This window comes from Canis lupus, chromosome 25 (assembly GCF_003254725.2).
Source record: "Canis lupus dingo isolate Sandy chromosome 25, ASM325472v2, whole genome shotgun sequence".
Taxonomy (NCBI): Eukaryota; Metazoa; Chordata; class Mammalia; order Carnivora; family Canidae; genus Canis; species Canis lupus.
Window position 1 is genome coordinate 47505582 of NC_064267.1, and position 12513 is coordinate 47518094.

Consider the following 12513-nt stretch of genomic DNA (forward strand, 5'->3'; position numbering starts at 1 on the left):
AGTCTTCCCTGGAGCTAAGAGGCATTCAAAGGGACTCTGGGTGGTAATGGGATTATTAAAGATATACCTGGGACCAGATAAATATTTGATGATTTTGCAAAGCGCTAGGGTTTCTCTGCAGATTTTCTTCTGCTGACACATGTTCCCCCGTGGGGGCCGGACCTTGGGGCTTCATCAGACCTTTGCTGAGCCAAGGGCGGCTGGGGTTTCCCCCAAGGGCGCTTTGTGAGGGTGCAGAGCTGGGGGGGGGGAGGACAGATCGGGGTTTACAGAGAGGTGCGTGGGTGTGTGCGCGCGTGCATGCATGCTTGTGTGTGTGTGTGTATGCACGTGTGCAAGGGGGGAGGGCGGGGAGGGAGGGAGCAGATGCGGGTTACAAAGCTGCCACCTAGAGGCGCCTGCCTGCGGTGTATATAACGCGGGGCGGCCGCCGGGAGCTCAGTGCTGCAAACCGCTCAGCCCCGAGGCGGGGAGCCGAGGCCGCCGCCAGCGCGCAGGGAGCCCCGAGCCCGAGCCCCGCCGCGAGGTAAGGCGACTGCTCCCCGCAGCCCGGCCTGCACCGAGGGGGGGTGCACGGAGGTCAGGGCTTCCAGCCTGGAGCTAAGTGGTCCCCCCCCCCCAACCCCCCCAGCCCGGACTCCTGAGTCGCTGCGCTGGTGGCTGCAGGTCTGCTTCCCCAGAGCACGGCGCTGCGCGCTGCAAAGCGCCTTGCAAAGCCGGGGCCACCGCGCTCTGCTGCGGAAAGCAAGAGGCCGGGTGGCCTTAAGTCACGCGTGGAACCAGCGCTCGTGCAGTGTGTTGGCTTTAGGCACCCAGAGCCGTGCGCCTTTCAGCTCGGGTAAGTGCAGGACTCAGCAGGAATGCGCACCGTCCATCCTGCTGGCCCGGAGCTGGCATCAGGCACGCCTGGCACCACTCACTGCTTGCCTCTTCCACGCGTGGGTCCTTGGGGTGAGGGGAAACAGATGGACTGGCCAGTACAGGTGTCATTGAAGGACGGGCTAAGCTTGCTTGAGGGGGCATCCTTAAGGGAAGCCCCCCCTAAAGGGTGCTGTGAATCTTTGTGATTCCAGAATGTATTTGAATCCAGGGCTCTGGGGCGGGAGGGAGCACCAGCTCCTGGGAGCCTGGAAGCTCTAAGGGTGAGTGTTAAAGGCAGCTCGGTCTTGGGTCTTGGATGGCTTCCTGGCTAATCTGATTTGAATATTTATTGTGCTCTCGGAAGGTAAGTGTAACTGGCAGTTTGGGGGGGAAAAAGGCACAGGCACAAGTCTAGGATTTTTGTAATTTAAATATACCCTTCAGGTAAAACCTGACTTTTGTTGGATTTCGTTAGCATGCAGAAAGACTGGAGGGGTGACTGACAGCGAGAACTTTGGAGTGAGGTCAGGGGTGGGTGGTTAGCCAAGACTTGTAACTTCCAGAGAGAATGAGAAGTTGTAAAAGTCAGACTGGCTGGCTCCCTCTGCGGCTCCCTCCTCCTTTTCTGTCTCTCTTCCTCTTTTTCTTTCTTTCTTCTTTCTTTCTTTCTTTCTTTCTTTCTTTCTTTCTTTCTTTCTTTCTTTCTTTCTTTCTTTCTTTTTCTTTCTTTCTTTCCTTCTTTTTTCCTTCCTTCCTTCCTTCCTTCCTTCCTTCCTTCCTTCCTTCCTTCCTTCCTTCCTTCCTTTTCTTTCTTTTTCTTTCTCTCAATTCACTTGCTCACGACGGGATCATTAGGTTTTCCAGAAGTGCAGGAGGGGCCCCTGACATGGTTTACAGCTCTTGGAGGGGTATTTGGTGCGCTGACATCCCCTGAAACTTCATTCTGCAAAGTCTCAATGTGGTAACTTTTTCTTTTCTTTTTAAACGCAGATGCTGCTTTTGTGTCCTTTTATTTATTCCAGCAAAAATGCGGAGATCAAATAGGCTTGCCTAGAAAAGAAAGTGGAGGCTGCTGGGGTCTGTGCTTAACTTTCTATAGATTTTAAATGGATAAACTGCCTGTCCTTCCTCCCATCAGCGCACGAGCTTCCCCAGATGCAAAGCCTTTCTCTAAAGCAAAGTTGCACATGGGAGCTCTAGCTTGGAAACAATTTGCTCTTTTTCCCCCCCAATCTGTGCAATAAACACTTGAATGTGTGCACAATTGCTGAGCTGGATGCCCCAGCCTCTTGGGGATGGGGGTGGTGGTGGGTAAGGGTGGGGGTGATAGAGCAAAAGAAAATTGAGAAATGCCTGCATTTTGCTGCCTGTCCAATTTTAAAAAGTGGCATGCATTGCAATCATAGTTTGAAAAAAGTTCCAGAGAGTATAGCCAAGGCAACATGCTGGTGCTTAACTGAGTCAGGACTTTGGAGGTGAGTTTTCCCCTTATTAACAGCAAGTCCTGGGAGAATTGAGAAGGTATTATGGTTTCTAATCAGACCCAGAACAGGCAAAGTATAGGCTTTCTGGGTGAAAAAAAAAAAAAATCCAAACAAAAAAACCTACTTAATCAGGAACAGTGGCTTTTTGTGTGCTCATCTAGGCAGAGGGGCTTCTGTTTTCAGGGAGGCGTGAGGGAGCTGGCTGGAGTTACTCAAACCTGAGACCGGCAGACGGTCACTCTAGAAACCCCAAGAGTAAACTGAGGGGGAGAAAAACCTTCAGGATTTCAGGACTTTAGATTTTTTTCGGTGGTTTTGCAGGGCGCAAACGGATTTTGGAACTAAAATGTACAGGGTTTGAACTTAGCTTTACTTTTAGGAAGAAGAACGGTCTTAGAGCACCTTTCTAGTCGAGTTACACGCACGTAGGTAGAGTTTAGAGAGAAACTCAAGGCCAGGTCACGGAAAGTGCTGTTCAAGTCCAGAAAATTGTAGTCCTGGGACACACAGTTTCTATTAAGAGTAAAAACAAACAAGAAAAAAAAAAAGAAAGAAAGAGAGGGAGGGAGGGAGAGAAGAAAAGGAAAAATAGGAGAATTATCTGAGTCTGTATTTGATGGTTTTCTACAGGGAATATTTGATGTTTGTTTGTTTTTTTAACCGAAGAATCTAGTGATTTAGAATTGGAGAAAAAAGTAGATGCTTTCCTGATGAAAGTGAGGAGGGGAGTAAATATTTTTATTGTGAACATTTTGCTGAGCCACAGGTAGGTTTGGAGCCGACTCTGTTTTGTTCCTAGTGCTTGAAGGGTGGAGGGACTGGGAGTCACCCGGGTGGCTAAGGGACAGCTAGAGGAGCAGTGGGCAGCATGGAGGACCCTGGGTGGGGGTGGGGGGGGGCTGTGTCAGCCAGATAGCCAGCATCTTCACATTTTCTAATTGTAACAAATACCTTTGTGGGGCTCTTCCCCGAGTTTTATTAGAAGAGTCCAAGATTGAGTAGCCTTCTCCTGGGAACTCTATTGTGTCTGGCCGAGAGCCTGGCTGACCTCCCACTGCCTCGTCCAGGTCCTGAGCTGGGTGGGAACTGGGGTTCTGGTTACACCCGGCCAACCCAGACGGCAGCCTTTGTGACGTGGATCTTTGGATCTGCCCTTCTGGGCACAGCACTGCTTCCCTGTGGGCAGCTGAGCACAATAGACCAGATCGGGTTTCTGGATGTGGGGTTCCTTTTCTCCCCCAAATATTTAAAAGTGGGCGAGGATGTCCCACCCCATGTGTTAACAGGAAGTAGGTTGAGGACTCCAGGGATAAGTGACCTATATATGACTCAGGGTAGGGAGTTTTTTTCCCCTCTTTTCCTCTCTTTATTATTATTATTATTATTTTTTTGAGTTTTCTAATGATTTAGAGCCATTCCTTGCTTGTGTGAAATAATTCGTAGTCTGCAACTGAATGTGCAGTCAAGACACATTCTGTTTGCTTGGCACTGGAGGACAGACCATTCCCCAGTCTGCTGTCAGCCCTAGCAGATGGCTGCAGGGAGCCTGCCAGGGCTGAAGCTTTTCTGGACTTGCCCATAGATTTAATGCAGCATCTGTAAAAACAAAAACAAAAACAACCCCAAAAAACCAAAAAGCAAACAAATAAAACCCTGACCCCAGTGATGGGCAATTGCCTAATGATTTTTTTAGATGTGGTGTGAGTTCTCGTGACCTGAACTGCATGCCAACTAGACTGGCAAAGAGGCCAGAGCATGGCTGCCACTGGGTGAAGTCTGGAAAAGTTGGGGAAGTGAGGAGGGCCGTTGTTAGCCACAAACCGAGATACGCGGCTCTCTTCTCCTGGCCTGGCCTCAGTGTGCAGGTGTGCAGCGGCGGGAGGCTGAGCAAGGTGATCCAGTTTGAACAACAGTGAACTGCTCCGGGAAATTCCATCCTGGGAGGACACAGGTCCCAAACCACAGAAGGCCAATAAGAAAGGTCACCTGTAGGAGAGGTCCTAAGGAGCCCCAAGGCCCAGGAGGCCCCTCACTGTGCGACCTGGTACCTAGTCCTGGTCGCCTGGTCCCATGTAATCTTATCTGCACCAGTGGGGACTGGGAGCAAGCACGTTCCTGAGGCCTGTTTGCACCCTGCCGCCAGAGGCCCCCACTGCATGCCTTCTACCAGGTTTGTGTCCCCCTACACCCTCAAGAGCCTTTTTTTTTGCCATAAGCTGCTCCTTTGCTCAAAACCTTTGCGGCTCTGTGTGGGCAGGCCCAGCCTGACTCCCTCACTCCCTGTACCCCTGCCCCTGACTCTTGTCACCTGCTACCTTTCCTTTGTGGGGAGCTTGGCCTCAGCCTCGTCCGGTGACCCTCTCCATGGTCTCTATCATTGATCATCTCACCCCTGCATTCCTCCCTGATGACCCCCATAAACCACGTGAGTGGGAATTCCTCACCCTCCTGCTCCAGGGGCACCCACCACCGCCCTGCTGCCTTCCTGCCCTTCTCAGTTGGCTGGTGAGTCCTTGAGGATGGTGCATGGCGGTTCTGCTCTTTGGCCTCCAGAGCAGTGGTCCCCTCATGGGAGGCTCCACAGACATTTGGGGCATGAAAAGGGTGATCTTTGTCTCAGTTCGATGAGGGGGAGTTCGGAAGAGTCTCTTCTGGACTCCTGTTCCAGTGATGGCCTCAGACCACTGGGCTTGGTGCAGCCTGATGATCACTATTGACTTCTTGACTGTGGACACCCTGAACCCCTGTATTGTGCTGGCTTCATGCAAAGATGAAGACATCGTAGGGGTGCAGGGCTTGGGCAGGAAGAACATGGAGTGTGGTTTTTTTGTTTGTTTGTTTTGTTTTGTTTTGTTTTTGCACTCCACTGTCCTTTATTAGCGCCCCGCCGAGCACCATGCTGGCTGGGGGTGCAGGACTCAGGGGACCCAGGGAGGCAGGAGGTCGCAGCCCCCAGACCACTGCGGTGGTCCTGTGCAGCAGGACTCAGGCGCTGGTGTTTTGGGTCTCAGCTGTGGGGGAGCAGTGACACATAATAGAGCTGTGTGGCCTGGGTAGGGGACCAGGGGGAGAAACAGGATGCGTTGATTGGTGTAGGAGCAGCTAAGGGGCTGGTGCAGAATAATCTTCCTGTCTGCGATGTGGATTTGCAAACATGCCGAAGGCAGTTACGGTGTGGGCCAGCCAGAGGCCTGACTGCTTGGCAGTCTCTGTCACGGAGGGCCTGTCCCTGGGCCCGTGAGCGGGCGGTTTACTGCAGGCCGACTGCCCCCCGTGCAGACTGACCTCGGGGCCTTCTAATTCTGGCTTGACCCCCAGCCCCCGGTGAGCTCAGGCCACCGTTGGGAGGCAGCGAAATCTCACACCACGTGCTGCACTCCAGTCGCTGTCAGGGATCCTTGGCAGATGCACACGCACCTGAGAAATGAGAGGCACATCTCCCGGAAAGGTCCTCCAAGTGACCACAAGGAGCCCCTCTGCCCCCGGGAACGGGAGGGTGGCTGAGGCCCTGTGCGGACCCCAGGCGTAGGCCGTGGTCCTGGCGATGCTCCCAGGGTCCGGGTGCGGGACGGGGAGTCGAGAGACCGGGAGCCCTGGCGAGGGGAGCAGTCGGCGGGGCTCAGGGCATGCAGGGGAGACAGGGGTGCCCAGCGCCCTAGGATGATGGAACTGGATCCGTTACTGTTCTGTGAACCCTCCCTCCAAAATCTAAAATCTCCCTCATTCTTGATGTCAAATAAATAATACAGAAGTTTATAGAGTAGAATCTACAAGCTCTGGCCCCAGGCTGGCGGGGTGGAGTTGGGGCTTTCCTCCAGCAGAGAGGGGACCGGAGCGGCTGGGTTGAGGGGTGTCCCCAGGTCGGGGTGGTCTTCAGTCGGCTTGGACTCCCTGGGAGTGCGGTCCGCCGGCTGTGTCCTGCGTTCGCTGGAGGGCAGCTGGGCCTCCGGTGCTGGGCGCTCTGGGCTGTCGCTCGCCGGCCGCCCCCTCACCCCTCCACCCTCGGGTTTTGTCGCCAGCCTGTGGAAACCAGGGGGGCCTGGGTAGACACTCCGTAGCTTGCCCTATCCGTGGCTGTGAGAGGGCCACTTGTTAAGATCTCGGCCAGCAGATTAGGAAGGTCCTTTCTTCGGGGGCGGCCGCACACCATCGGCGGGACTGCACCAAGGGGACGGCCCCAGCCCTCCTGGACCCTGGTTCGAGCCCACGGGCCTTTGCTGCAGACCACATGGGACATAAGATGAGGTTGTCTTTGTCAAACCTTATCTTCTCTGGAAATGGCCTTTGATTGTTTCCAAAACCAAATGCATGAAAAATACTGAAATGACGGGGCAGGGGGCTAAGCTGTTGTGAGTTTGGTTTCCCAAATCCAAATCCTCTGTCTGGATTTGCAGGGCCTCTGAAGACTGTGCTTTGTTTCAGCTCCTCTCTGTCTCCCTCCTCCTCTTGGCCACGAAAGCCGCCCTGCCCTGGGAGGGGGTGCCGGGGGTCCTCCCTGGGGGAGGCGGTGGCCAGGGCCCCGGCCTCGGCCCTCAGCTCCCGGGCTGATGGGTGCTGGAAGATCACCGACCTCTGGGCCAGCGGGCTTGCCCGCTCCACCCGGGAGCCCCGAAGCCTCTGCCCTCCCCTTCGGCCCTGGCTGGAAGAGCCCCACTGTGGCCCCGGGAGGGAGGGGAGCCAGAGGCCCAGTGATCACTATTCAGGTTTCCATCGCCCAGAGGGCAGAGGAGGAAACCAAGGATGGGCCCTGAGCCCTCCCTGCGCCATGGTTGGAGCGGTTGGCAGCTCCAGAGGGTCGGTCTGGACAACTTGATTCTACTTTTTTTGGAAGATTTTATTTATTTATTCATGAGACAGAGAGAGAGAGAGAGGCAGAGACACAGGCAGAGGGAGAAGCAGGCTCCATGCAGGGAGCCCGATGGGGGACTCGATCCCGGGATCCCGGGGTCACACCCTGAGCCGAAGGCAGATGCTCAGCCGCTGAGCCCCCCAAGCGCCCCAATCTGGACATCTTGACCTAGTAATTTCCAAAAGGGTGGGGTGTGAGAGGCATGTAACTTCTCATACAACCCTGGCCCTGCAGGGGTCCGGCTGTCCACACTGAACAGTGCCCGGCGCCTTCCGCTGAGCAGCACAGGAGGCCCGAGCTCACTTCCTGTCTCCTCGTGGTGAGCAAAGAGCTGGGGGTGCTTGGACCCTGTCAGGCTAACAGGGCTGGGGGTCCTGGGGCCCTGGGGGCGGGCATTCCTTCCTCTCCGGCCCCGTGATGGCTCTGTGGCTGTGTCTGCCCTGGCCTTATGGGGCTGGGGAGGGGCCCTGCCTGGCCCGGGCTGTGCCCTCCAGCACAGCCCCTCCGCTCTACAGGGACTGTGGAGTCAGGTGAGGTCATGAGGCCAAAGTGCTTTATAAAGCAGCCCATGCTGCAGATGTGTTTCATGTTAAGGAAATGGGGGGATTAAGGGGGTCGCCACATTGAGCCATATATAGGAGAGCGGAGCTGAAATCCTTGCTTTGTTCTCTTCTGGGGCTGGGGGCTTCGTGGGATGGGGAGGGGAGGGCCAGCTGCGGGCAGGTTAGTGGCCGGGCGGGGGCGAGGTGGCAGGAGTAGCTTCAGAGCACGGGCTGGGGCTGGCTGCCCACCCTGAGGCCAGTCCAGGGGGTCAGGGAGCCGTGGATCCTCGAGGGTGTCCTCTGCTGCCCCTTGGACCCATGGGCTTTGGGGCTCTTCAAGCTGCCACTTAGGACGAGGCGGTCCGAAGTCTCATAACGTGACAGTTTCCTTTGTCCTAAACGTGGTCATGCTGAGTCTCCCTGGGTGCCCTCCTCTGCTGGTGTGTCTGGTCTTGCACAAGGCGGTGGTCACAGGGCATGGGCTCCTCCTGGTGGGGTGCTCTCTGGGCCCAGCCGGCTGCTGCGGGCACCTCCGGGGAGGCCCAGCCTCCTCCCCTCAGCAGCGGGGCCACGGGGACCTGGTGAGGTTCCCCCCGGGAGAGGGACCAGTGGCCACTTTCAACCCCCAGAGGAGAACTGCCCAGAAGAAGCCTGCAGGTGATGTCCGCTACCTGCTACCTGAGATTTAGGATTAGGTCACCTGCTGTGAGTTTCGAGGCTCAGGAGCCGGTCCTGGGAGACCAGGGAGCATCTCACTTGTCAGGGCTCCTGTGCATTTATCCTGAAGGCCAACGTATCAGACTGCCCGTCTCTGCACACCCCTCCGTCTCCCTCCGGGCGGGGACGTGTATTACTTAGGCAGTGAGACTTGGCTTCAAACGTGGAGCAAGAATTAAGGGGGGCTGTGCTTTTTTGCCAAAGGGATGGGGGTGGGGTGGGAGGGAGCGACAGGGCACCTGCTGTGTGCTAGATTCCAGTTTGGACCCTTCGGTTCTTGGGCGCCTCTGGGAGATGGTGCCGGTGTCTCGAGGATGCAGCCAAAGGCAGGTTAGCGAGTCTCAGGTTCAACGCCGGTGAGGAAAGAGTCAGGATTCCCACCCAGGAAGGTCCGGTCTCGGGGTGGCTGGTTTTCCCGGCTGTGTGTCCTCATACCGTTAGCGTAGCCACCTGGGCGCTGACCCGTGGACCCGTGTGGCCCATCCTCCAGGGAGTTCTGTGTGACCTGGAATCCACGTTAAATGAACTTGGCGCAGAAGCTCGACTTGGGGTCAGTTATTACCTGTGACATGTGAGAAGGAAGGACAACAGCATTCCTCTGCGAGGTCGCTCTCCGCAGGGCGTCCTTGTTCCCGTGGTCGCACAGTGGGCTGCCCACCCAGGGCCATGTCCTGGAGGGGTTTCGGGGCCCTCCAGTGGCTGGGGCAGCAGTAGAAGACAGCCCCTGGAAGCTCTCCTAGCCGGTGCATTTGGGGAGAAATGATCATTTCTAGGCACAGGGGTACTTCGGAGCTGATTTCTCTGTTAATATCAAAATGGTGACAGTTCAGAGTGTTGGCCTCACGTCAGGTCAGCAGGAAAGACAGTGGAGACAATTGTCTGCCCCTCCAGAACTGCAGCAGGTGGCGATTTTTGTGCCCTGGGTCTTGGCACAAGCTGCTGTTGAAGCAGTTGGGTTAATGAAAGAAGGAGACACGAGGCAGTGGCCCACAGTGCCAGACAGCTGGTTGGTTGCCCTTAGTTGAAAATCCCACGGCAAACCCAGGGTCTCCGGGTTCCGGGGGGCGGGGGGCCGTGCGGCGGCAGCCAGGCTGCAGGGCTGACCGCGTCTCACGTCTCACGTGGTCTTCGTGAAGGCGAACTGAAGGTGGCCTGTTCGACCCGGGTTTACATGCACGTTTTGCAGGAAGGTAAAAAAGCACTGAGTCACATTTTGGATGCACCCTTGGAATCTGAGGCCCTCTCGTTAAGACACCAGAGCAGGACACCGGGGCCAGAGCAGTGCCAGGAACAGATGGTCGCTGCTGCCGTTCTCTGGGGTATGGGGAAGGTGGCTCCAGTGTCCCCTGCTGAGAATGAGCGGGGCGTCAGCGTCGCTGTGGCTGTCAGACGTCCCCCCCTGCCCCTGGTCTGGGCAGATCTCACGCTGCGGGCACAGCCGGGCTGGTGAGGTCTTGAGAACACAGCCATAAGAAGATAGAGAGGGCGGTCCCCCTCTCACTCGGGCGCCGCAGGGGCTTGGATGCTGGGCGTGTGTCCTGTCATTGTCCTGCTGCTTCCTTTTCTCCTTTGGGTGGAAGACGCCACGAGCGAAGCAGAGCGGCTGAGCGTGTGGAGCGCTGCAAGGGCGCCTGCCGTGTTCCCCGGTGAACCCCCTTTTCCATTCCGTCCTTTCTGTTTCATTTCCTGCCTAGGCCGTTCGCCGGCTGCCCGCAGCACCATGGATCTGCACCTCTTCGACTACGCCGAGCCAGGCAACTTCTCCGACATAAGCTGGCCGTGCAACAGCAGCGACTGCATCGTCGTGGACACCGTGCTGTGCCCCAACATGCCCAACAAAAGCGTGCTGCTGTACACGCTGTCCTTCATTTACATCTTCATCTTCGTGATCGGCATGATCGCCAACTCCGTGGTGGTCTGGGTGAACATCCAGGCCAAGACCACCGGCTACGACACTCACTGCTACATCCTCAACCTGGCCATCGCCGACCTGTGGGTGGTCGTCACCATCCCCGTCTGGGTGGTCAGCCTCGTGCAGCATAACCAGTGGCCCATGGGGGAGCTCACGTGCAAGATCACGCACCTCATCTTCTCCATCAACCTGTTCGGCAGCATCTTCTTCCTCACGTGCATGAGCGTGGACCGCTACCTCTCCATCACCTACTTCGCCAGCACGTCGAGCCGCAGGAAGAAGGTGGTTCGCCGCGCCGTCTGTGTCCTGGTGTGGCTGCTGGCCTTCTGCGTGTCCCTGCCCGACACCTACTACCTGAAGACCGTCACGTCGGCGTCCAACAACGAGACCTACTGCCGCTCCTTCTACCCCGAGCACAGCGTCAAGGAGTGGCTCATCAGCATGGAGCTGGTCTCGGTGGTCCTGGGCTTCGCCATCCCCTTCTGCGTCATCGCCGTCTTCTACTGCCTGCTGGCCCGCGCCATCTCCGCGTCCAGCGACCAGGAGAAGCAGAGCAGCCGAAAGATCATCTTCTCCTACGTGGTGGTCTTCCTCGTGTGCTGGCTCCCCTACCACGTGGTGGTGCTCCTGGACATCTTCTCCATCCTTCACTACATCCCCTTCACCTGCCAGCTGGAGAACTTCCTCTTCACGGCTCTGCACGTCACGCAGTGCCTGTCTCTGGTGCACTGCTGCGTCAACCCTGTGCTCTACAGCTTCATCAACCGTAACTACAGATACGAGCTGATGAAGGCCTTCATCTTTAAGTACTCTGCCAAGACGGGTCTCACCAAGCTCATCGATGCCTCCAGGGTGTCGGAGACGGAGTACTCCGCCTTGGAGCAAAACGCCAAGTGACAGGCCCCGCGGGGCCTCGGGGACAAGCGTGCGCGCTTCCTACACGGCGCTGGGTTGCATCGTCTCCAAGAGTTCAAGCAAGGCGCCTTGGGGCTTGAGGCCTGAGTCGCGTGAAGTGGGGAAGCAGGTGCCACCGTGGGCCCTTCTCCTCTTTGTCCGGCTGCCGGGGTGGCTGTCACGGGGCCGTGCGTCCTGACGGCATGGGCCGTGCTGCGTGACCCTACTACTTACTCGTCCAAGCCGGTTGCGTGGCGGGCTCGCCTGCACTTCTGTAAAATAGGACTTTCTGTGTTCCCTGGAGGTTTTACTTGGTGACTTGTATTTAAGTTTTAAGACTTTATTTTCTCATTATCGGCGTACCTTATAAATGTACTTGAAAGTTTAAATATATTTTATAAAAATCGTATGGGCGCTGTCACATACGATACATATACATACGCTGACATATATTCAGAGCGTTGTAGTTTTAAGACTAGTTTGATTTCAGTTTTGACTAAGGATGACATTAATTGTTAGCTGTTTTGAAATTTTATATATATATATATATATATAAATATAAATATATAAATATATAAATATATGCCGGTCTGGGCTGAAATGTTTTATTTACGATAGTTTTATATCTGTGTGGTGCTTTGCTACCTGCATGGGATATGGGACAAGAAGGACGCTGTAAAGCAGTTTGTGATATTAATTGTATCTTAAAGTTACATTAAAAATGCGAAACGAAGCGGAACCTCTCCAGGCTGCAGCGCCGCGCACAAAGTTTTGAACAGTCTTATTTCGGAGAGTTCTCTCAATTTGTAAGTTATTTTTCTTTTTTTTTTTTTAATAAAGATTTGTTTTTCCTAAAAAAGGCATCTGCGTCTCAGTGTTAGAAGCATGTTTGGCATTTAGGTGGCATGTGTGGTAATAACAGTACAAATATATACGGCACGATGGGTTGTCCTAATATGTATAAGAGAAGGGCGCCACCATAACGGCAAAACCCCAGGGGTTCACTTGTGGAAATGACATAAAGGGGAAAACATTCGAACGTATTGAGGGTTTGGGTTATTTATTTATTTATTTTTGAATTTAAAAAAAAATTTATCTATTCGTGAGAGATGCAGAGAGAGAGAGAGAGAGAGGCAGAAACAGGCAGAGGAGAAGCAGGCTCCCTGTGGGGAGCCCGATGTGGGACTCGATCCCAGGACCCTGGGATCATGCCCTGGGCTGAAGGCAGATGCTCAACCACTGAGCCACCCAGGC

The 12513-nt window shown here is 55.2% G+C and overlaps 1 protein-coding gene and 1 long non-coding RNA gene across 4 annotated transcripts; one reads left to right on the forward strand and one right to left on the reverse strand.

Moving 5' to 3' along the window:
- Positions 1-430: 430 nt before the first annotated feature.
- ACKR3 (atypical chemokine receptor 3) lies at positions 431-12118 on the forward strand. 3 transcript variants are annotated; one of them, XM_025463558.3, is made up of 3 exons: positions 440-526; positions 632-838; positions 10148-12118. In XM_025463558.3, the coding sequence occupies exon 3, from the start codon at positions 10174-10176 to the stop codon at positions 11260-11262; it is 1089 nt and encodes a 362-aa protein (XP_025319343.1). In that variant the 5' UTR covers positions 440-526; positions 632-838; positions 10148-10173; the 3' UTR covers positions 11263-12118. The 3 variants fall into 3 exon arrangements, with proteins under 3 accessions (XP_025319342.1, XP_025319343.1, XP_025319344.1); XM_025463557.3 differs by lacking the exon at positions 632-838 and having other exon boundaries at positions 431-526; XM_025463559.3 differs by lacking the exons at positions 440-526; positions 632-838 and adding an exon at positions 1425-1822.
- LOC118355285 (uncharacterized) lies at positions 1774-3429 on the reverse strand. Its single transcript, XR_004817418.2, has 3 exons — positions 3297-3429; positions 2748-2858; positions 1774-1911 (listed from the first exon to the last, which is right to left on the reverse strand). It is a non-coding gene; the product is annotated as an uncharacterized LOC118355285 (long non-coding RNA).
- Positions 12119-12513: the final 395 nt, after the last annotated feature.